Source organism: Scyliorhinus torazame, chromosome 2, assembly GCF_047496885.1.
Source record: "Scyliorhinus torazame isolate Kashiwa2021f chromosome 2, sScyTor2.1, whole genome shotgun sequence".
NCBI classification, from domain to species: Eukaryota; Metazoa; Chordata; class Chondrichthyes; order Carcharhiniformes; family Scyliorhinidae; genus Scyliorhinus; species Scyliorhinus torazame.
Genome location: NC_092708.1, coordinates 328,693,616 through 328,718,162, shown reverse-complemented (window position 1 = coordinate 328,718,162; position 24,547 = coordinate 328,693,616). Strand labels below are relative to the sequence as shown.

At 47.0% G+C, this 24,547-nt stretch overlaps 1 protein-coding gene across 2 annotated transcripts in view; it reads left to right on the top strand.

The window, feature by feature from the left end:
• The window catches only part of LOC140401268 (lysophosphatidylserine lipase ABHD12-like), a 62,015-nt gene that overhangs the window by 6,294 nt on the left and 31,174 nt on the right, over window positions 1-24,547 (top strand). The window contains exons 1-4 of one of the 2 annotated variants that reach the window (XM_072489776.1): window positions 9,820-9,927; window positions 17,113-17,215; window positions 22,695-22,814; window positions 22,964-22,994. In XM_072489776.1, the coding sequence (XP_072345877.1) occupies window positions 9,885-9,927; window positions 17,113-17,215; window positions 22,695-22,814; window positions 22,964-22,994 (297 nt within the window). In that variant the 5' untranslated portion in view covers window positions 9,820-9,884. Of the gene's footprint in view, window positions 1-9,819; window positions 9,928-17,112; window positions 17,216-22,694; window positions 22,815-22,963; window positions 22,995-24,547 lie in introns of those variants that run through there. The other variant, XM_072489777.1, reaches the window with a different exon arrangement.

Here is a 24,547-nt window from a genome sequence, read left to right as displayed (position 1 = left end):
GTCCATTTTGGAAGGACAAATATGAATGCGGAATACAGGGTTAACGGTAGAGTTCTTGGCAATGTGGAGGAGCAGAGAGATCTTGGGGACTATGTTCATACATCTTTGAAAGTTGCCACTCAAGTTGATAGAGCTGTATAAAACTTTGGTAAGGCCACATTTGGAGTACTGTGTACAGTTCTGGTCGCCTCATTTTAGGAAGGATGTGGAAGCTTTGGAAAAGGTGCAAAGGAGATTTACCAGGATGTTGCCTGGAATGGAGAGTAGGTCTTACGAGGAAAGGTTGAGGGTGCTAGGCCTTTTCTCATTAGAACGGAGAAGGATGAGGGGCGACTTGATAGAGGTTTATAAGATGATCAGGGTAATCGATAGAGTAGACAGTCAGAGACTTTTTCCCCGGGTGGAACAAACCATTACAAGGGGACATAAATTTAAGGTGAAAGGTGGAAGATATAGGAGGGATATCAGAGGTAGGTTCTTTACCCAGAGTGTAGTGGGGGCATGGAATGCACTGCCTGTGGAAGTAGTTGAGTTGGAAACATTAGGGACCTTCAGCAGCTATTGGATAGGTGCATGGATTACGGTAAAATGATATAGTGTAGATTTATTTGTTCTTAAGGGCAGCACGGTAGCATTGTGGATAGCACAATTGCTTCACAGCTCCAGGGTCCCAGGTTCGATTCCGGCTTGGATCACTGTCTGTGCGGAGTCTGCACATCCTCCCCGTGTCTGCGTGGGTTTCCTCCGGGTGCTCCGGTTTCCTCCCACAGTCCAAAGATGTGCAGGTTAGGTGGATTGGCCAATGATAAATTGCCCTTAGTGTCCAAAATTGCCCTTGGTGTTGGGTGGAGGTGTTGAGTTTGGGTAGGGTGCTCTTTCCAAGAGCCGGTGCAGACTCTTAAGGGCCGAATGGCCTCCTTCTGCACTGTAAATTCAATGATAATCTATGATTAATCTAGGACAAAGGTTCGGCACAACATCGTGTGCTGAAGGGCCTATTCTGTGCTGTATTTTCTATGTTTCTATGTTCTATGATCAGACAAGGCTGAGGAAAGGATGGGTGGGGCAGATGTTTCATTTTGGACTGGTTATGAAGATGAGGGGGTGGGGCGGGTGGCGGTGCTGATAAACAAACGGGTGGCATTCGATGTGGGGAACATTATGGCAGATTTGGGGGAGGTGCGTTATGTTGCGTGAGAGGCTGGAGTAGTTGCCGGTGGTTTTGGTAAATGTTTATGCCGCAAACTGGGACGATGTGGAGCTTATGAGGTGGGTGCTTGGGAAGATTCCTGACCTGGACTCGCACAGGTTTATTATTGGGGGGTGGGTGGAATTTTAACACGGTCATTGAGCCAAGTTTGGAGCGGTCAAGCCCGAGATCGGAAAGGTGTTGGCGATGGCGAAGGAGCTTAAGGGGTTCATGGAGTAGATGGGGTGGGACGGTGGGGGTAGACCTGTGGAGATTTGGGAGGCCGAGGACGAAGGAGTTTTCGTACTTTCCCCACGTTGGTGGGAGTGGTCGACTCCCAGGTATTCGATGATTGTGGTTTCCAACCATGCGCCGCACTAGGTGGATTTGCGAGCGAACCGGGGTGAGGGGGAGTGCCTGCAATGGAGGCTGGATGTGGGGTTGTTGGCAGATGAGGAGGTGTGCGAGTGGGTGAGGGCTGCCATTCTGGGGATATGTGGAAATCGACTATATGGGGGAGGACATGGCCGCCACGCTGTGAGAGGCACTCAAGGCAGTGGTTAGGAGGGGAAGTTTATTTTGATTCGGGTACACAGGGAAAAGGTGGAACGAGCAGAGATGGCAAGGCTGGTGGAAGAGATTCTGAGGGTGGACAGGAGGTACTCCGAAGCACCAGAGGCAGGGTTGTTGAGGGAGAGGCAGAGGCTCCAGATGGAGGTTGGGCTGGTGTCTATGGGGAAGGCGGTAGGGCAGTTGCGGAGAACCAGGGAGACAATGTACGAGTACGGGAAGAAGGCGAGTAGGATGCTGGCCCACCAACTTGGGCCAGCATCCTGGCCCAAGTTGGAGGGAGATTGGAAGAGTGAAGGACATGGCGGGAAGGGTGGTAAAGGACCCGGTGGGGGTGTTCAAGGAGTTTGATAGGAAGCTATATAGTCGAAACCCCCCAGCCGGGGCCGGGGGGAAATGGGGTGTGTGAATGCGGCGCTTCCTGGATGGGTTGGAGTTTCCCATGGTGGATGAGGACCTGGTTGAAGGACTGGGGGCCCCCATCGGGTTGAGGGAGGTGATGGGCACGATGCAGGCAGGGAAGACTCTTGGCCCGGACAGGTTCCCGGTGGAGTTTTATAAAAGGTTTGGTGGGGATCTGGGGCCGCTGCTGGTGAGAGCATATAATGAGTAATGAGGCTATCGCTGGTGTCCATTTCTCTGATACTGAAGAAAGATAAGAAGCAGTGTGGATCCTACCCTCTAAAATCGTTGTTAAACGTGGACGCCAAGTTGCTGGCGAAGGTGTTGGCTTCGTGAATTGAGGACTGTGTCCTGGAGGTCACAGGTGAGGATCAAACGGGGTTTGTAAAGGGGGGCAGTTGTGGGCAAATCAAATGTGAGGAGGATACTTAACATGATTATGATACCTTCAGAGGGGCAGGAAGTGGCAGTGGTGATGGATGAGGAGAAGGCTTTTGACCGGGTGGGGTGGGAATATCTGTGGGAGGTGCTGACCGGATTGGGTTTGGGCAGGGGTTTATGAATTGGGTCCGCCTGCTGCATAAGGCACTGGTAGCAAGTGTGCGGATGAACCAGGTGAGCTTGGGATATTCCAGTTGCACTGTGGGATAAGGCAGGGGTGCCTGCTCTCCCCATTGCTTTTTGTCGAGGCATTAGAGCTAATAGCAATGCCGCTTAGAACATCAAGGGGTTGGTACGGGATTATGCGGGGGGGGGGGGGGGTCAAGCACAGGGTTTTACTGTATGCAGAAGACCTGTTGCTATATATTTCAGAGTCATTGGGGGCATTGGCGGAATTATGCGGATTTTGGAGGACTTTAGCCGGTTTTCCGATACTAGCTGAATATGGGAAAGAATGAGGTGTTCCCAATTGAGGGCAGGAGAGGAGGTTGGGGGTGCTGCCGTTCAAGTGGTGGGGGTGTGTTTCAGGTACATGGGTATTCGGGTGGAATGGGGTTGGGAACAGCTGCATAAGTTAAATTTGGCTCGGTTGGTGGAGCAGATAAAGGGGGATTTTAAGAGGTGGGTTGTGCTTCGATTGTCATTGGCGGGACGGGTGCAGATAGTGAAGATGACAGGTGTTGCCAAGGTTCTTGTTTGTATTTCAGAACCTCCCGATCTTCATTCTGAAGTCAATTTTTAAAAGGTCACTTCGTTGATCTCGGGGTTTGCGGGCAGGGAATACCCTGCGGGTCAAGAGAGCTTTTTGGAATGGGGCGAGGAGGGGGAGGGTGGCATTGCCGAATATAATGAATTATTACTGGGTGGCTAACATCGCTATGGGTAGTGGGGGAGGGATCAGAATGGGGGCAGATGTGGGAGAAGGCTCTAAGGAAAGTGAATGTGTCCTCGCCGTGTGCAAGGCTCAGTCTTATTCAGTTCAAAGTAGTTCACAAGACGCATGTGATGGTGTTGAGGATGAGTAGGTTCTTTGAGGGAGTGGAGGACAGGTGTGGACGGTGCGTGGGAAGGTCCACGAATCATGTCCACATGTTTTGGCCATGCCTGAAATTCAGGGGGTTCTGGCAGGGGTTCGTGGACGTTATGTCCGAGGTGTTGGGGGTAAAGGTGGGTCCGAGTCCAGAGGTAGCAATACTTGGTGTCAGAAGACCCGGGAGTCCAGGGGGCAACAGAGGCCTATGCCTCCCTGATCTGATAGCCCGGAGACGGATTTTGCTAGGGTGGAGGGTCTTGGAGCCACCGAAAGCAGGGCTGTTAGTGAGTGACTTGGCGGAATACCTGAGGTGAGAAAAGATCAAGTTTGCCTTGAGAGGGTTGGTTGATGGGTTCGCCCGGAGGTGAAAGCTGTTCATTAATTTCTTTAAAGAGGATTGAGGTGTCAACAGAGGGGAAAGTGGGAGGCAGTGGTGGGGAGTGGAGGTGGATAAGGGGGTTAAAATGGAGAACGCAGGACGGGAGGAGGGTAGGGCGGGGTTGGGGGGGGTGCTGGTGATTTATTATGTTGTACAATTTCATTTCTGCTCTTATTTGTTGTGTTTGTTGTTTATGTAAATGCCTTAATAAAATATTTTTCAAAAGAAATTGCTCCTTCAGGTCCAAAGATGTGTAGGTTAGATGGATTGCCATGATCGGGGTTAGGAGGATAGGACGGCAGAGTGGGCCTAGGTAGAGTTCTCTTTCGGAGGGTCGGTGCAGACGATTGGCAATTGGCCTCCTTCTGCACTGTAGGGACTCTATGAAACACCCATGCATCACCATGGCATGTCTACTACCCCCATGCATTCCCTATTGCCACTTAACCCAGCATGCCATATGTACATTCATCAGGGGCCATGCAATAACAATGGGAATTATTTTAAAATCATTGGAAACATTAAACCTCTAACAATCGAAGAAAACCCTGAATATGAACACACTATCATGGATACACATATCCCTGAAAAAAACTCCTTTGAGTGCCTATTAGGTTTGTTGTAGTATGTTGCAAACACTGAACATTTGGGCCGGAATTCGCTGGCTGTTGGGATTCTCTTTTCCCGCTGGCATTACACCAACGTCCGCAGGTTTCCGGTGGCATGAGGTGGCTTCAATGGGAACTCCCATTGACAAGTGGCGGGAAGAGAGAACCCTGCCGCCAGCGAATGGTGCTGCTGAGAAACATGCCGCTGGGGTCTGGAAAATCTCGCCCTTTGTTACATTGCCTCTCTGTTAGAGAGGCTTAAGTAAAGTCTGTTCATTGATGGTTGCCTACAGCTGAGCATGTCTTATTCAGAAAGGTGATGATGAGGCTGGGATGAAATTTTCTTTTACATTCTCTTTGCGGGCTGAAAAACTGTGATGCATTTTTGGCACTCCTAAAATTGATTTTGAGGAAGTTTGAGAAATTTGAAAGATTGTGCCATGCGCCCATGGTAACACATACACAGTGAGTCAGCATGGTATGTAATTGAAATAAATAACACTGATAATGTATTTGTGGGAGAATTCAACCCTAACAAGGGGGGGCTGGTATAATTACAAACTTAGAAATTAATTGAATGTAGATCAAGATTGTCTCCTATGAAGTTTAAGAGTCATTATTCTGCCAAGGTTGAGAGAGATTGTTGGATTAACTTCATCATATGACAGCAGTAGCAATAAGTTTTTTTGGTCTCCAGAGGTAGCTAGAGATATTGAAGAGTTGCTCAACTTGACTCCGTTCTTACTCAGGAATATTGCAAACTCTTCCGAGTTAAACTGAATCATTATCTGACACCAAGATTGCAAACCAATTTCTCAATACCTCAATCATTTTGCTATTGCATTATTAGACATAAGGTCAACATTTATTTACTTGCTATAACTATTGTTATGGGCCAAGGTTTAGAAACTCCAAAAGTATATTATGGAGTTCATCTGACCTATAACGTTTTGTTGAATTTGGCTAGGATAAGCGCAAGAGCGTTTACTTGATGTGTGATTCAACAGTCTTACTAGTCACTTTAATCAAAATAAGCTTTATATTAAGAACTTAGTTAACATTTATATAAACATACAGCAAATTTTTAAAATCAATTACAAACATAAATACCCCACAGCTACATTAATTTATTTGTACCACTTAATGAATTCCCTCTTAACTGTTTCAATTCAAAAACAAAAATCCCATAAACCAAAAACTCTTTTTCAAGGGCGTGGCCCAGCACTCTGCATTCTCACTTGAATGAGACTGGCTTTCCCTGAGATTCTGACCCTGTCTCACCAGCAGGTTTTAACCCTTCCAGAGAGAAAACTATATCTTTTAAGTTAACGAAACAGCTATAATCAATGGGCTTTTACTGTAACAGATATTTAAAACGAAAATAGAGAGACAGGCCAAAACACTTCTTTCTCCTGTCTAAGTCCACAGCAGTCAAATCTGAAAGCAAAAGTAAAACTCGTAGCAACAGCTCAGCTCCACACGCAATGACATCACTGAAGCCATAAACCTTTCTTAAAGGGACACTCACATGACACTATCGATTAAAGCAAAATGCTCTTTTCACTTTAAAGAAATCAACATGTACTCGTTCCCACAGTTTTCTTTTGTTTGACCATGGAATAAAGAGTTTGGTTCGATGAAGTATGTGAAGAAAATTCTTACGTATTTCTGAGGTCGACTGTGGTATTCTGCAAAGCAGCATTGTGGGGGCTGAGTGTGTGTGACTAATTTAATTAAGCTGGGGACATCCAAAGGGCTAGGTGTGAACGGCAGATGATTGAACTGAAGAGGACTGAGTTGGATGTTAACCACAACATGTGACGAAATTTGCATTAGGAGATAAGCGATGATTTGTATTTTTAGCCATTGAATTTTAAAGGGAGATTACAACTTCGAAAAGATAAAAAATAAATAAGGCAAAGTTATGATGAATTTATTTATCTGTAAGTGATGGCTATAGGGAAACCAAAGAAGATATTGGGGTAAATTAGTTGGTCCGTTCCCCCCCCCCCCCCCCCCCCGCTACCATCTAGAAGGTGGGACGGCCAATTTGACAGACTGTTTAAAGGTCTGTTAACCCTGGTGTCGGGTGCCACTGGAAAATCCTATTCATTATTTCCTGGGATAGGTACATTTCAAAGAAGGATAAGGACAATGGAAAAGATGAAAGAGAAAAAATATATTTAAAGAGGGGTTGGAAGCTGTATTCGTGGCTGTCTAAGATATCCTGAAGAGCGTTTTCTGTGCTGGGACAGAACCGTGAAGAAGTGAAGTGAGCAGCCTTCAGCCACCCCTAGTTGTTCCAGAAAGCAAGGTTTTGCTTTAAAGTTTGAATTTCTATATCTGAGTGAGAGAGACAGAAACCTGTAAAATACCTCTCTTGTATCAACAGTGAGTTGTGCCTCATGGTAATGTTACTAGAATTTTATAGATTAAGTATCTCTAAGGACTGTTGCCTAAAGGGTTGTTTATTTGTGAGTTTAACCAGTAAGAATCCTTTGGGGAAATGTTCTGTAAGACTCGTTAACTGTGTAAACGTAATCTTGTGTGCTTTAGTTTTCTATTATAATTAAATGTTTAAAATCTCCAAAAATGTTACTGAAATTTGTGGCTCCTGACTTCAGTATATGTACTTTTTCAGGTAAAATGCAACTGGAAAATAGTTGTAATCACTTGTTAAGTTTCCCTTTCTTGGGATTTGGCTCACTTGGCATTTACCACCTGCTGATCATAACAAGTGTATCTCAGAATGAGAAATGATGTACCTCCCCACCTAGATGAAAACTCAGCCCCTGGTATCTGGTCTCAGGAACCAGCCCCACGGTCTGATGTGTGTTTACCTTTAAAACAAAATCCATTTTACTGGATGTGGGCATCGCTGGTTAGGCCAATTTCTACCTTCCCCATAGAAGGTAGTAGTGAGCTGCCTTCTTGAACCATTGCAGTCTCTGAGGTGTACACCCACAGTGCTGTTAGGAAGGGAGATCCAGGTTTTTGACCTAGCGACAGTGAAAGAATGGCAATATATTTCCAAGACAGGATGGTAAGTGTCTTGGAGGGAATTCTCCAGGTGGTGGTGTTCCCAGGTATCTATTACCCTTGTCCTTCCAGATGGTAGCGGTCATGGGAAGATGCTGTCTGTCCATTATATCTTCAATAACCACCATACGTGTAATTGCTAATCTACCTGGAATGGGTGATAACTCCTGCAACCACCCCAAGTCTCTGATAATCTGACCTACTGCCCACTATCCCTAGTTACTAGTCTGTGTGTGTAACACCCTTGGTCACCAGGCCTATCATACCAAACAAACCTGATAATACATCTGTAATAGCTTTAATAACCAGGCTCTATTTATGTCACGTCCACAGCAATCAGCACCTGTGCCTTTCATATTTTTGTTAACCAGGCAGGGTGCATACATTCCTTGTTCAACAGTCCTCTTCACATATACACTGAGGGCATTGAATCTCTCTTTCTTTACCTCTCAAACGCCTTTACTGCTGTTAGACTGTTGTCCAATGTACAGATGCGCAGTCCTGGATAAGCTGCAATTTCCTCTGATTAAGCAGTGAGAAAACGGAAATCATCGATTTTGGCTCCCAACATAAAGCTCCCACCCTTATCCCCTTTTTAAAAAATAAATTTAGAACATCCATACTTTTTTTTTTCAATTAAGGGGAAATTTGGCATGACCAATTCACCTATCCTGCATATCTTTTTGGGTTGTGGGGGTGAGACCCATGAGACACGGGGAGAATGGGCAAACTCCACACCGAAAGTGACCCGGGGCCGGGATCGAACCCAGGTCCTCAGCACCTTGGGGCACTGTGTTAACCACAGTGCCACCGTGCCGCCCTCCCTTATCCCCTTTTTGACCACTATCTTAGATTGACCAGACTATTTACAACCTCAGAAGTCTATGAATCCCCAAACTGAGCTTTCAACTCTCTATCCACTCATTAAAACACTGTTGACTTCCATCACCGTAACATTATAAAATGAAATGAAATGAAAATCGCTTATTGTCACAAGTAGGCTTCAAATGAAGTTACTGTGAAAAGCCCCTAGTCGCCACATTCCGGCGCCTGTTTGGGGAGGCTGGTACGGGAATTGAACCGTGCTGCTGGCCTGCCTTGGTCTGCTTTCAAAGCCAGCGATTTAGCCCTGTGTTAAACAGCCCCTGCCACCAACAGAATTATGAAATCTTGCTGTTAAAGAACGTTAGGTTCAAATGTTTTAATTATGCTAAGAAGTTGTGTGTTTGCAAATACCAGTTTTAGCCTGTTGAAAATTATTATTTGCCTCAAACATCAATTGCAGGTGGTGTGAACAGATATTGTGCATGCAGTTGAATTTCAGTGAAGCATCATGGTGTAAAATGTACACTTGAAATGTGAAAAGAAAACCTAGTAACAGAGCCCTTCCAAATCTACATTGTGACCAGAGAGAACACTTTGCACTGCAAAACATGAGGATAAAGTTCTTGGGTTACAGTCTAATAATAATTTTTATTATTGTCACAAGTAGGCTTACATTAACACTGCAATGAAGTTGCTGTGAAAAGCCCCGAGTCGCCACATTCTGGCGCCTTTTCAGGTACACTGAGGGACAATTCAGAATGCCCAATTCACCTAACAGCACATCTTTCGGGACTTGAGAGGAACAGTCTATCACTTGGTGTTAACAGTACAGCGTGTGAGTAGTGTGCAACAATAGTGTGAGCAACTTTAAAAAATATATTTATTTTTTAAATTTAGAGTACCTAATTCATTTTTCCAATTAAGGGGCAATTTAGCGTGGCCAATCCACCTAGCCTGCACATTTTTGGATTGTGGGGGCAAAACCCACGCAAACACGGGAAGAATGTGCAAACTCCACACGGACAGTGACCCAGAGCCGGGATTGAACCTGGGAGCAACTTAAGTGATTTTTATTAATACAAATACACCCACTGATAACATTGAAAAATGTGATTTATGCACAAAGATTTTTCCTGTATGCTGAAGTATAATGGAGGTATCAAAACGTTCCTGTTCATTTTTTTTCTGCAGGTAGGATGTAGGTGTTTACATTTTGAAATTAGCATTAGTGAGCAGTTTATTTAAAAATGAATATAATACAGTTCCAAAAAAAACAATGCTGTTGCTCACACAAGGATTTATTTTTAAAACAGGATGCTTCGAAATCGTGTCTCTGAACTGAAGTTGATTTTTTTAACGCTCGTCATTATTTATGTGACCATACCGATTGCCTTCAAAATGTGCCCAATTGTAGTGACAAAAATGATTTATCTTAATTTTTGTAAGTATAAATTTAATGAATATGTAGTACCTGTTTACATGATCAAATAAGCACATTATTTCGTTTTTCAGATTCCTTAACTGAATGCATTGATACAAAACTTGCATTTCAAAAGTGCCCTGAATGTAGAAAAATGTCCCAAGGTGAAGAGTGTAAGGGACTGGAGGAGGACATGGAGGGATTTAAACATGAGAATGAGATTTTTTTAACACTTGGGAAACTGGGAGGCCAAGTAGGAACGACAAGGACAGGAATGACAGGATAGGTTTTAAAAAGGCTGAAAGTAAATTTATTATTGAGAACGGGCAGTATTTGTTCTGGAGCTGGGTAATCATTTTGAGGTGCAGACCATTATTATAAGAACCAATTAATATTTGGAGGTATCGTATATGAAAGTTTTCAAACAAACGGTAGCAGAAATTTGGATTTTTTTTTTTAACCAACAATTGTATTAAGGTATTTTAGGCATATAGAAAAAATGACATCGTAGAGTACAAACAAAAAAAGAAGTCAAGACAAATTACACATGAAACATACTGCAAACCACGGCTCTGTTCACGCACGGACCTGCCTCAATATCCCCCTACTCTATTCTACCCTAGCCCCCCCCCCCCCCCCTCTCCTGCTGAAGCTTACTCTGCGAAGAAGTCAATAAATGGCTGCCACCTTCGGGCGAACCCTAGTAGCGAACCTCTCAAGGCGAACTTGACTTTCTCTAGGCCAAGAAAGCTCGCCATGTCCGATAGCCATACCTCAGCCCTCGGGGGCTTTGAGTCCCTCCATGGTAACAGTATTCGTCGCCGGGCTACTAGGGGAGCAAAGGCCAGAACATCGGCTTCCCTTTCTCCCTGGATTCCTGGGTCCTCCGAAATCCCAAAGATTGCCACCTCGGGGCTCATTACACCCTAGTTTTCAACACCCGGGACGTGACATCTGCGAATCCCTGCCAATACCCCCCGAGTTTAGGGCACGACCAGAACATGTGTACATGGTTAGCTGGCCCTCCGGCGCATCTAGCACACTTGTCCTCCAGCCCGAAGAATTTGCTCATCCAGGCCACCGTCATGTGGGCCCGGTGCACGACCTTAAACTGGATCAGGCTGAGCCTGGCGCATGTTGCGGCCGCGTTTACTCTGCTCAGGGCTTCTGGCCTGATACTGTCCTCCAGCTCTTCCCCCGAGCTCCTCTTCCCACTTAAGCTTCAGGTCCTTGATCTGCGTATCCTCAGCTCCCATTAGCTCCCTCTCCCACCTCTCCCCTAGAAACTACCCTGTCCTGCCTCCCCTTCAGCGGGAGACGTGGGAAGGACGGCACCATTCTGCGTACAAAATCCCTCACCTGTAAATATCTAAAGTCGTTCCCTCTCGTCATCCCAAACTTCCCCTCCAGCGCCCTCATGCTCGGAAAGCTCCCTTCCAGGAACAGATCCCCCATCCTCACAATCCCCGCCCTCCTCCACAGTTGATACCTCCCGCCCATGTTCCCCGGGGCAAATCGGTGGTTGCCGCATATTGGGGGCCACACTGATGCTCTTACCTCCCCTACATGCCTCCTCCACTGGAGGAGCTGGTGGAGCACCGTGCCGGCGAAAGCGGCAGAGGCGCCGTGACCAGGGCTGCTAAGCTAGTATCCCTGCACGAAGCAGCCTCCATCCGCTCCCAAACCGACCCCACACCCACCATCCATTTCCTTATCATCGCTATGTTGGCCGCCCAGTAATAGTTGCTGAAGTTCGGCAATGTCTGCCCCCCTTCTCCTCTGTTCCTTTCAATCTTCACCCGAGGGGACTTCCCTGCCCATACAAATCCCAGAATAATTTTATTCAGCCTCCTAAAAGAAGGAAAGGACCACGATAAATATGGGGAGACACTGAAAAACAAACAAGAACTGCGGGAGAATTGCCATCTTAACAGTCTGCACCCTCTCCGCCAATGACAGTGGGAGTGCATCCCACCTCCGGACCTCCTCCCTCACTCGTTCCACCAGTTGGGACAGGTTGAGCTTATGCAACCTGCCCCAGTCCCGTGCCACCTGAATCCCCAAATATCGGAAACTCTCCCCCACTAGCCTGAACGGCAACCCCTTCAGCCTACTCTCCTGCCCCCTCGCCTGAATTACAAACAACTCGCTCTTAGCCATGTTCAGTTTGTATCCGGAGAACCGGCCAAATTCCCTCAGGGTTGCCATATTACCGTCCATCTCCACCATTGGGTCCGATACATATAACAGCAGATCATCGGCGTATAACGAGACTCTATGTACCACTCCCCCCGGACCAGCCCCTAGAAGCTCTCAGTGCAATTGCCAGAGGCTCTATGGCCAGCGCAAACAGCAGTGGGGAGAGAGGGCAGCCCTGTCTTGTCCCACGGTGCAGTCTAAAGTAGTCCGATGTCATCCTGTTCGTCCTTATACTCGCCTCCGGGGCCTGATACAATATCCTAACCCAGTCGATGAACCCCCTCCGAACCCGAACCATCCTAGTATCTCCCACAGATAATCCCACTCGATCCGGTCAAAAGCCTTTTCAGCATCCATGGCTACGATTATCTCTACCTCCCTACTCTCCGGGAGCATCATAATCACGTTGAGCAGCCTTCTTATGTTGGCCACCAGCTGCCTCCCCTTTACAAACCCGGTTTGGTCCTCCACAATTACATCCGGGACACAGTCCTCAATTCTGGTCGCCAAAACCTTGGCCAGTAACTTGGCATCTACGTTAATCAAAGAGATCGGCCTGTATGACCCACAGGCCTCCGGGTCCTTATCCCGTTTCAGAATGAGCGAGATGGTGGCCTGCGACATCGTCGGGGGTAAACTCCCTCTGTCTCTTGCCTCGTTAAAGACCCTGACCAGCACCAGCCCCACTATCCCGGCAGATACCCGTCCGGCCCCGGGGCTTTACTCGACTGCATGACCTTCAGGCCCCCCAACACCTCTTCGATCCTGACCAGGGCCCCCAGTCCGTCCACCAACCCCCTCCCCACTCTTGGGAAGGTCAGTCCATCCAAGCCTTGCCTGTAGTCAGCACTCCAAATTCGGCCTGCAGCCTCTTGTCGTTTCCTGAGTAACTCTGGCCTCCGGGATTCCGCGTAACTCCTGTCCGTCCGTAGAATTTCCTTAATCAGTCGGTCCGTCTCTGCCCTATCTGTCCTGTCCCTGTACGCCTGGATCGAAATCAGCTCCCCTCTCACCACTGCCTTCAGTGCCTCCCAGAGCACCGCTGCCGAGACTTCTCCAGTATCGTTCACCTGCAGGTAATTCTGCATGCATTTCCTCAGCCTCTCGCACACTGCATCATCCGCAAGTAATCTGAATTCCAGCCTCCATGGGCGCTGAAAGCTGTCCTTACAAAACTGCAGGTCTACCCAGTGCGGAGCATGGTCCGATATGGCAATTGCCGAATATTCTGCCACCATTCCGGCCAGCAGGTCCCTACTCACAACAAAGTAGTCAATTTGGGAATACACCTTGTGGACGTGGGAGTAGTACGAGGACTCCCTCGCCGTCGGCTGGCTAAATCTCCACGGATCTGCTCCCCCCATTTGCTCCATGAACCCTCTCAGTTCCTTTGCCATCGCTGACAACCTGCCCGTTCTTGAGCATGACCGGTCCAGACTCGGGTCCAGGACCGTATTAAAGTCCCCGCCCATGATCAACTTAAGCGAACCCAAGTCGGGGATCTTCCCTAGCATCCTCCTAATAAAATTGACGTCGTCCCAATTAGGGGCATACACACTGACCAGGACTACTCTCACCCGTTCGAGCTTACCCCTCACCATAACGAACCTGCCACCCCCATCCACGACTGTGCCCTCCGCCTCAAATTGTACCCTTTTATTAATCAGGATCGCAACCCCCCTCGTCTTAGAATCAAGCCCCGAATGAAAGACCTGACTGACCCAGCCCTTCCTTAACCTAACCGGGTCTGCCACTTTCAGATGCGTCTCCTGCAACAAGACTATGTCCACCTTCAGAACCCGCAGATGCGCAAACACACGCGCCCTCTTCACTGGCCCGTTTAACCCTCTTAATGTTCCAGGTGATCAGCCGGGTTGGGGGGCACTTCGCCCCCCCCCCCCCCCATTGCTGATCAGCCATCCCCTTTCCTTGGCCAGCCCCCCAGCCATATGTCGCGCTTCCTCTGGCCCGCCCCCTGGCCGGCTCCACCCATGACCTCCTCACTGTTACCATGCCCAGTTTCCATCCCCGTCAGCAGAACAACTCTTTTCTCCCCCCCCCACACCTGCAGGAATTTGAAATTTTTACCTCAAAAGGCAGTGGATGCTAGGACAGTTGGAGCTCTCGAAATTAAGATCAACAGATTTCTGTTAGTTAAGGGTATTAACTGACGTGGACCTAATGCTGGTAAATGGACATAAGTTATAAGTCAGTCATTATCCAGTTGAAAGGTGTATCAGATTCAAAGAGCTAAACAGCTAACTCTTCCATGAATCGTATTGAAATAGCTAAGTGCGATGAATATAAGACTTTCAGACGTATGCATTATAAGTAATAGGTGCAGTAAGGGTTAAAAACCTTGGTTAGTGTCTGCATGACTGCTGCAGTAGTGCTTTTAAAGAATCCTGGTTTGAAAGGTTTTGGGAGCCAGAGGTGCAAATAAGGCATTGTAAAAGCTTGGGCTAATGGAGTTTTGTTTGGATTGAGGGGGTTCCCTGTGGAGTTAATTAGATACATTGGGCAGGGTTCTCCGGCTGTGCCCGCCTAGCGACCAAACATTCCTGCCCAAGGCCATTGGACCTTTACATGGTCCGCGCCCCGCCCATGGTGATCTTGCGGTATGGAAGAATCCGGCCCATTGTGTTTCAACTTTGTAAGAGGATGCGATTATGGGAGGAGCTAAGGTACCAGGTGTTTTGCAGAATGCCATTTAGTTGAGTTTTAGATTGGAATGTGAGCAGAAGTCAAGCATCTGCTCTCACTGTAATTCAGTTATAAAGATATGCCTGTAGACAGATTAGCAGTTTGTTTCCAAGCAGAATTGTGTAGCTGGAAGGTGAGCTGAAACATGCTGAGAAGCAGCTTCTGAATAAATACAGCTAGAGTTTCTGCATTGTTCTGGCAAGGAGCAGGTCTATCTCTTACAACAGTCTCAAAATAGAGTATCCAGATTTCTCTGTACAGCAGGTATTGCTGAGCGCTAACTGTATTTAAAAGAGCTGAGATGGTTTTGTTGTTTTGAGTGGGAATAAAGATAGCAGTTAAGGGTTATGGTGTCACTTTATTGATTAGCATTGTTTACAGGGTAATTGTAAACTATTTTCCTGTGTGATGTTCAACATATTTTAATAGTGTTAGTAATAACGTTTGCTTTACTATACCATATTTCTCTATATGGGTGGAATCGTTCCTGGAGTGGATTATCCTTTCCTCAGTCATACAAAATTAAAATAAAATATTGAAGTATCCTAGCCACTGTTGGGCTAAGGGTTGTAATATAAGGGTTCTGAAGTTGTAAGATCTAGAGCAGGGCTTTGCAAAAATTTCCAGCCACAGAGCCTTTTTGACCTTCCAGGACTGAAGGAACCCCTGATAAACATTCTTATTATATTGAAAATATCGATTATTATTGCGCAACAGGTATAAACATACAAAAACAAATTTGAAAGATGTTTCTGTGTCTTATATGTATACATTTATTGTAATAAAACATTTTTTTGTTATTCAACAAATACTTCCAAGTCTTTCCTTTTTGTCATTTTTAATGGGAGATCCCACTCACTCAGGCTCCCTCACCCACATTCACCCTCACTCACCCACCATTTGGGCCACTTTGGCCCTGGCTCCTGTTGGGGCTCCCCTGGCCCCAGCTACTCTAGCGCTTACTATCATTAGAGAAACAAGTTATGAGTAAACACTAGAAAATAATTAGCATTTTTTTACTGAAGGGAAGTAAATGAGAGTACTACTTAAGGTAAAAGGTTAATCTGGATCGTTACTTCAAATACATCAATTCCTTCACTGTATGGAACATTGCTGGCTAGGCCAGCATTTATTGCCCATCCACAATTGTCCTGAGAAGGTTGTGGTGAGCCACCACCATTAAGCAATGCAGTCTATGTGATGTAGGTAGACGCACCATGCTTTTAGGGAGGGAGTTCCAGGATTTTGACGCTGTGACAGTGAACGATCGGCGATATAGATACATATCAGGATGGTGTATGGCTTGGAGAGGTGGTGGTGTTCCCATGCAACTGCTGCCCTTATCCTTCTCGGTGGTAATATTTGCAAGTTTGGAAGGTGCTATCAAAGGAGCCTTGGTCAATTGCTTGCAGTGCATCTTGTAGATGATACACATTGGTGCTACTGTGCATTGGTGATAGTGGGAGCGAATATTTAAGGTGGTGGATGGGGTGCCAATCAAGCGGAATGCTTTGTCCTAGATGGTGTCGAGCTTCTTGAGTGTTATTGGACCTGCACTGATCCAGGCAAGTGGAGGAAATTCCATCACACCTCTGACTTGTGCTTTGTAGATCATGGAGTCAGGAGGCGCGTTACTTGCCACAGAATTCCCAGCCTCTGTCCTCTTAGCAGCCACAGTATTTTTATGAAACTCTAATTCTATCTGGCAGCATCTGTGTAGAGGGGAAACAGAATAAAACCATGTTTACCTTGCCCAAAAACATACCTTAACCTCAGTTTCAGTGTAGGAACAGTTGCCCAGTTTGAATTTTCCTGTTTGTCCACATCGGACCTGAGTGATAAAGGAACAGAGCTGAAGTTTGCTATTCATTTCGGAAGGCCTGAAGGCACACAGCCACGTGAAATATTTAGTAGAACAGTTTACTTTACTTTTGAATCCAGAACTCAGAAGTGAAAACACATATTGTACTATCCAAGCCTATTCCACAACATTTAAAAACATTGAATGAGGAAAGGTAATTAGATCCACCAAAGTAACTTTCTTCCACAGACCATACAAAATCTATCCTGTCACAGATTTTACCGGTTTATATGACTGTATCCATTTTCTCTCAGGAGTATAATTCCTGAAAATAATTACGTGAAAATTTAGCTCTCAGAATACCAATTCAGCTCACCATTGTATGCTAGTGATTAGGAAAATATCAATATTGCTACTTATGAAGCTGATTAGAGGGCTACTGAAGAAAGTGGCATATCCAAAATTTTACATTGTCATTGAGATTTTATTTTTTTCTATTGCAGTGCATCAGCCATTTAGTGATTTTAATCAGCCTGCAAACTATTTGCTGAACCACACTCTAAATTTATATCTCACTCCCGAAGAAGGAATTACAGTCGGGGTTTGGTAAGTTCCAAACACTGAAATCTCACAGAAAAATCTAATTGATCTATATTTATCAAACAAAGTCACTTTGTCTTTGAGGCCCAAGAAATAAACAATGTATTTCTTGTTTGCCGTAGCATATTGTTTAAATTACACAAAAATTTGCATTTGTATAGCGCTTAATTCATTGTCCTTAGAAATGTGTTTACTTTAACTTCCGGTGACGGCGGGCGGGAGGCGGCCGCACAATGGAGAGCACCCGCTCGGGAACGGCAATTTCGGGGCTTTAAGCCCGGTCCCAGGGTCCGCGGAGGCGGCAGAAGAAGGGAGAAGGCATGGAGGAGGCACTGAGAAGACACAGGAGGGAAAAAAACCCCAAAGAAAAATGTTGAGGGTGAGCAGAAAAACGGCTGAAAAAAAACCAGCAGGAGGTCCGTCGGGGAGTGGAAAGGTCACCGCGGGGTTACCAGGAAAAATGGAGGCTGGAGCACCAGGGAAGGCCGCACTGCTTATGGCTGAAGAAATAAGCAAGGTGATGGCTGCGGAATTTGAAAAGCAGTTGGCGCAGATTGCGAAATGCATGGAGACGGTGAGGAAGGAGATGAGGGAGGCTTTGGTGTGCTGGTGGAGGAGGCGGTTTCCCCGGTGAGGACGGAGGTGGCGAGCGCAGTGGCGGAGGTGCGAGAGCAAGGGGAGGCGCTGAAGGAAGTGAAGGAGACGTTATTGCAGCACGGTGATCAACTTGCCTCGATGGGGAAAGAGATGCGGAAGGTGATGGATACTAACAAGGATCTGCGAGGAAAAATGGAAGACCTGGAAAATAGATCCAGGCGACAGAACTTGAGGATTGTGGGGCTGCCCGAAGGAGTTGAAGGACTGAAGCCGACTGAGTATTTTGCCGCGATGCTGGCAAAACTATTGGGGGAGGGGGAGGACCCCTCCCAATATGAACTGGATCGGGCTCATCGGTCGTGGAGGCCTGTACCAAAGGCGAGTGAGCCGCCAAGGGCAGTGACTCTGTGCTTCCGTAAGTACAGGGTGAAGGAGAAGGTCCTGAGCTGGGCCAAGCAGAAGCGGGTGGTGCAGTGGGCTGGAGCTGGTATACGTGTATACCAGGACTTTACGGTGGAGCTGGCAAGGAGGCGGGCTGCCTTCAACCGGGTGAAGAGGGCACTGTACATTAGCAAGGTGCAGTGCGGCATTGTATATCCAGCGAAGCTGAGGGCGACTTACAAGCTCAGGGACTTTTATTTTGGAACGGCGGAAGCAGCGGAGGAGTTTGCGAAAGCAGAAGGACTGTGGCAGAACTGACAAACTCAGGAATGGCCATGTGCCGATGTAACCTCATGACTGTATTTTCTTCTTTTTTGTATCACTGCGCGCGGGTGTAGAGATTAAAGGAGCCAAGGTGGTATATATTTGGACGAGGGAAGGGACGGGACTTTCACTCGAAATGAGAGTTCTTTGGGGTGTAGGTGGATAGGCGGGGTTTGTGTGCTAAAAGGGGATCTTTGGGCTTTCCTGGGGCCGGGCAAGTGGGAAAGGGAACCGGGCGGGGGCCTCCACGCTGGCCGGTGTGTGCCGGCCAGTGAACGGGAGTGAGGTGGGGGAGGGGCTGCTGCCATCGGAGCCTGGCAGAACAGGGTCCGAGTGGTCTAGCCGGGGTGGAAAGTTGGGGGGGAAGGAACCGAGGGTAGGGGGAGGAGTTTTACAAGAGGCAGTGGACGGGGGAGCTGGAGGCCTGGGGTGGGGGGTGGGGGGGTGGGAGCTGTGTATGATTAAGGGTGACTACGGGTAATCCCTGATTTATTTTTGTCATTTGTTTATGTAAACATGCGGGTTGAGGTTTGGGGGTTGGTGGGTAGATGGGATCGTTGTTGTTATTATGGGGACTGACATATCTTGCTGATTATTGTTTATTGTTGATGGATGTAAATGTGGGAGAAAATGTGAAAATGGAGGAGAATTAAAAAAAAAAGAAATGTGTTTACTTTGAAGTATATGGATTGTTGTTACATAGGCAAATGTGGCAGATATTTTCACATAGAACTATCTAAGAAACATTGGGAAGAGTAAAACCATGTTTACTTTGCCCAACATCATACCTTAGCCTCAGTTTCAGTGTAGGAACAGTTGCTCAGTTTGAATTTTCCTGTTTGTCCACATCTGATTTTGAATCTGTTGGTTTAGGGAAGAATGTTACCAAAACAGGGATAACTTTCTGCTCTTCCTCGATAATGATTTGCAATCTTTAGTGTCCATTGGAAATCTAATTAAATGAAAGCTGCTTTCCGAAATTAAATCGCAGCTGATTTCATCTTGGAGGCAACAACATTTGTTGTTTTAAAAAAAAAATGTAGAGTACCCAATTCATTTTTCCAATTAAGGGGCAATTTAGCGGAGCCAATCCATCAACCCTGCACATCTTTGGGATGTGGGGGAGGAACCCACGCAAACACGGGGAGAATGTGCAAACTCCACATGGACAGTGACCTAGGGCCGGGATCGAACCTGGGACCTCGGTGCTGTGAGGCAGCAGTGATAACCACTGCGCCACCATGCTGCCCCTGTATGGGTTTGGAATTTGATCAAAAAGTCACTCCCAAGGCTCTCAGGGGGTTGGCAGAGTGGCAAGGGATTATGAGGGGACATAGGGAACTTCGGGTGTCGCTCTATGCCGATGACCTCTTGCTGTATGTTTCGGATCCGTTGGATAAGATAGCACTACTGGGGAGGTTTGGAGGGTTCTCTGGGTACAAGTTGAATGTAGGGAAAAACGAGGTATTCCTGGTGAATGAACTGGCACAGTGGGCTAATTTAGGGGAGCTGCCATTTTAGGGCAGCAGGGGGGTTTGGCGTTGATGAATTTGCTTCATTATTATAGGGCGGTGAATGTGGACAAGGTGCGGCGGTGGTGGGAAGAAGAAGGGTAGAATGTGTTAGGATGGAAGAGACTTGTAAGGGGTCTAGTTTGAGGGCAATGGTAACCGCAGCGTTGCCAATGGCTCCGAGTAGATATTCAAGGAGCCCGGTGGTGCAGTCCAGGGTGAAGATATGGGCCGGGATTCTCCGAGCCCGCGTCGGAGAAGAGCCGGTGACACGGGAAATTCCCGCCATGCCGCTCCGACGCTGGGACGCGATACTCCGCGACGGAGAATCGGCGGCAATCAAGCCCACGCGGTTGACGCGGCGCCGGTCGGGGGCCGCTGAAAAAGGCCCCTGCGGTGATTCTCCAAGGTCAACCGGCTGAATTCCCGCCGAGTTCCAGCGAGTCCTACTGGCGTGGTTCCAACCTGGTACCACCTGGCGGGAGCTTGGACCCACGGCCACGGTGGCCGTCCTGGTGGGGGGGGAGATCTGACCGGGGGGGGGGGGGGGGGCCTCCATGGCGTCCAGGCCCGCGATCAAGTGCTACCGATCGGCGGGCACCTGCGATCTGGAGGGGGCCTACCTCCTTCCGCGCGGGCCCGCTGTGGGTCTCCGCCATGTTGCGCGACGCCGGCGTGGAGACGGCCACCACGCTTTGGCGTGGAGGTGGCCGTCGCGCGCATGCGCGGACCTGCGCCAGCCGTGCAGGGCCGCGTTTCGGCGCCGGAGCAGCCCGCACACTCTGGCGCCGTGCTGGCCCCCTGAGGACCGCTGAATCGCCGTGCCAGGAGGCCCGTTGACGCCGGCGTACACCACTCTGGTGTTTACACCGAAGTCAACACTTGGCCAGGATTTCGGAGAATCCCGGCCATGGAATCATTTGATGAGGCATTTTCGGGTGGAAGGTCTGTCGTGCTAATGCTGCTGTGCGAGAATCATGGGTTTTAGCCGGGGGGGGATGTATAGTGTATAGAGGAAGTGGAGGGAAGTGGGGCTGGTCAAGGTGAGGGATCTGTATTTGGAGGAAGAGTTCGCAGTCTGGAGGAGCTAAGGGAGAGGGTAGAGCTGCCGAGGGAGAGTGAGTTCAGGTATCTGCTGGTTAGGGACTTTGTGCGAAAGGTCTGCAGGGGGTTCCCTCGGTTTCCAGGATACACCCTGCTGGAGTGACTGCTGCTTCCGGATGTGGAAGGGGAGGGAAACAATTGGGGATATATACAAATGGCTGGGGGAGCGGGTGGTGAAGATCAAGCAGAAATGCTAAGTGGAGTTGGGAGGGAAGATCAATTAGGGAATATGGAGTGAGGCACTGCTTGGGTAAACGGGACCTCCTCTTGTGCAAGGATGAGCCTGATACAGTTTAAGGTGCTGCACAGGGTACATTTGACTCGGGCGAGAATGAGTGGTTTATTTCAGGGGTAGCAGATGAGTGTGAGAGGTGTGGGCAGGGGCCAGCGAATCATGTGCACATGTTTTGGGGTGGAGTTGCGAAAAATTGAGAAGATTCTGGGTGGGAGTGTTCGCGGTCTTAGCCAGGATAGTAGAGGAGGAGGTGGACCCAGACCTTTTAGTGGCGATATTTGGGGTTTCCGAGAAGCCGGAGCTCATGGAGAGGAGGAAGGCTGATGTTTTGGCCTTCGCCTCTCTGATTGCACGGCGGCGAATTTTACTGGAGTGGCGGTCGGCATCGCCACCGGGGGTAGCAGCTTGGTTGGGTGACCTGTACGACTTCCTGCGATTAGAGAAGATAAAGTATGAATTAAGGGGCTCTTCAGGGGGGTTTGAGGAAAGGTGGGGGATGTTTGTGAACGTGTTTGAGGGGCTGTTCATCGTGGGGGAGGTGGGGTGAAAAAGGGGAAAAATCTGTACAGACTGTATAGTTGATTGTTGGGAAGTATGTTTCCCGGGGTGTTTATTCACTGTAACCTGTTTTGATACTTGTTTGTAATAAAATACATTTTTTTTAAAAAGTCACTTCCCTCTCTCAAGCAACACCTAAAAACAGATGATCTAGTTATTTATTTCACCATGCTATGTGTAAATCAGCTGCCACATTTCCAACTGTTACAACAATGACTACACTTTGAAAGGACGTCATTGGCTGTAAAGCAACTTGGGAAATTCGGAGGTGTAAAAAGTTCTATATATATATATATACTTTCATTCATTCTCCCTTCCCCTCTTTCTCTCCTACTGATCCCAGTGTAGTTTGAATGTCCATAATGGCATCTCTGATAATTAAGCAGTCCTCGTTGCTTCAAGGTTCCATTCTTGATATTCCTCATTGTATTGCTTCTGGTGGTGCTATCTTATCCCAGGTGTACAAGGTAGATGTCCTCCCAACTCTTTTGTATGGCTCAGAAACTTGGATCTTCCGAAAGAGCATCCTACCTAGACCCACTCCCCACCCTGTCCCTGTAATCCATCCTAACCTTTTGGACACTAAGGTGCAATTTAGCGTGGCCAATCCACCTAACCTGCACATATTTGGACTTTGGGAGGAAACCGGACCACCTGGAGGAAATCTGAGAATAGTTATGTCCATCAGACAAACATTTCCCTGGTATGTTAAATATTTTATTTTTAGCACAGTTAGATATTTTTCCTTTGGTGTGAATTGGACTCCTTTTTCTAGGTTTACAATACCAGACAAGAGATGGCAGGAAGCTAGCGGGAAGGACCAGCAGTGGTATGAAGCCACACTGGGAGATGATAATCCAATAATAATTTATCTTCATGGGAATGGAGGCAGTAGGTGATGTCATTTTTAAATGCAGAAATTATTATTTAATAATTAGAATATCATCTGAATCTGTTATCACATTCACTAGTATTTAATAGACATATTAGTGTTTTCAGTTATATTTCTGTGTCGTGATTAAACATTTTGTTGATTAAATTTAGAGCTGTAGGACACAGAGTTGAACTGATAAAGGTAAAAAATACATCATCAGTGCATATTTTCCTAGGCTCTGTATCAACTCTAGAAAAATACTTATGCCTGTTTTTCCCATGCAATTCATACTTTTAACCTTCATAGTTGCCTTGTTTATAACGACTATTTTGTAGATCTGTACATCTTATATAAAATATTGAGATATTTATTGAGAATATTTAACGAGGATTTGTTTAACTTAATAGCTGCAATACTAGAAAGAGAGACTCTTCATGCTTCAGGTAATCTACAACTGTGCTTTCAAACTCTCAATTTCCCTGCCTTTGGCCTAAAATTCACGGCAATAATTTCGAGCTATCTGTCTACTCCGCCACTGCCTCACCTCCATCTTTTATGCCCTTTTCTTCATTAAAACCTTTACACTATTCCATTCCGGTTGTTCCCCAAGTATGGTACCCGACTTTGCTCCCTCAAATCCAAGGTGTGCAGGTTGATAATATCTGACGCATAACTGACTTTTTCGTCCATTGCCAGATTTGTCTGGTGTGCCTCAGTCTCTTCTACCAAAATTGCTCACTATTCCAGGATCATCTTCGTTGACTATAAACCATCTTAAACTCCTCACCTCGCTTCTATTCATACCTTCAACAAATCCTTGGAGCTCAGGGATGACTTTGTCAAAAGGAATAAAACCATCCATTCAATTGCCTCTGTTCCTTTCCCCTTGTCCAGCTAATCAAACTTCCGTTCAGCCAAAACTCTCATAATATTCTTGCAAATAACTTATTTATTGATAGAATTTCAAGCGAGTCAGGGGGCAGAGGTGAGTGTGATGGCCATCATTAAATGAGAAGGTGCTGGGGAAACGGAAAGGTGTAAAGGTGGATAAATCAACCGGACCGGATGGACTACACCCCAGGCTTCTGAAGGAGATTGCTGAGGGGATTGTGGAGGCATTGGTTGTGATCTTTCAGGAATCATTGGAGGCATTGTTTCTAAGTTTGCAGATGATACAAAGACATGTGGAGGTTTAGGTTATTTTGAGGGCAGGACGTGGACAGGCTAGGAGATTGGGAAAAAAGTGGAGATGGAATACAATGTGAAAAAGTGCACTTTGGTAGGAAGAACCGAGGTATAGACTATTTTCTAAATGCAAAAAGGCTTCAGAAATCAGAAGCACAAAGGGCATTGGAGTCCTAGTTCAAGATTCTCTTAAGATTAACATGCAGGTTCAGTTGGCAGTTAGGAAGGCAAATGCAATGCAATGTTAGCATTCATGTCGAGAGGGCTAGAATAGGAGAGCAGGGATGTACTGTTGAGGCTGTATAAGGGTCTGTCTGGTCAGACCCCACTTGGAATATTGTGAGCAGATTTAAACCCCATATCTAAGGAAGGATGTTCTGGCCTTGAGAGGTTCCAAGGAGGTTCAGAAGAATGATCCCCGGAATAAAGGACTTATGAGAAGCGGTTGAGGACTCTGGGTCTGTACTCATTGGAGTTTAAAAGGATGAGTGGGGATCTCATTGAAACTTGCAAAATATTGAGAGGTCCAGATAGAGTGAACGCGGAGAGAATGTTTCCACTAGTAGGAG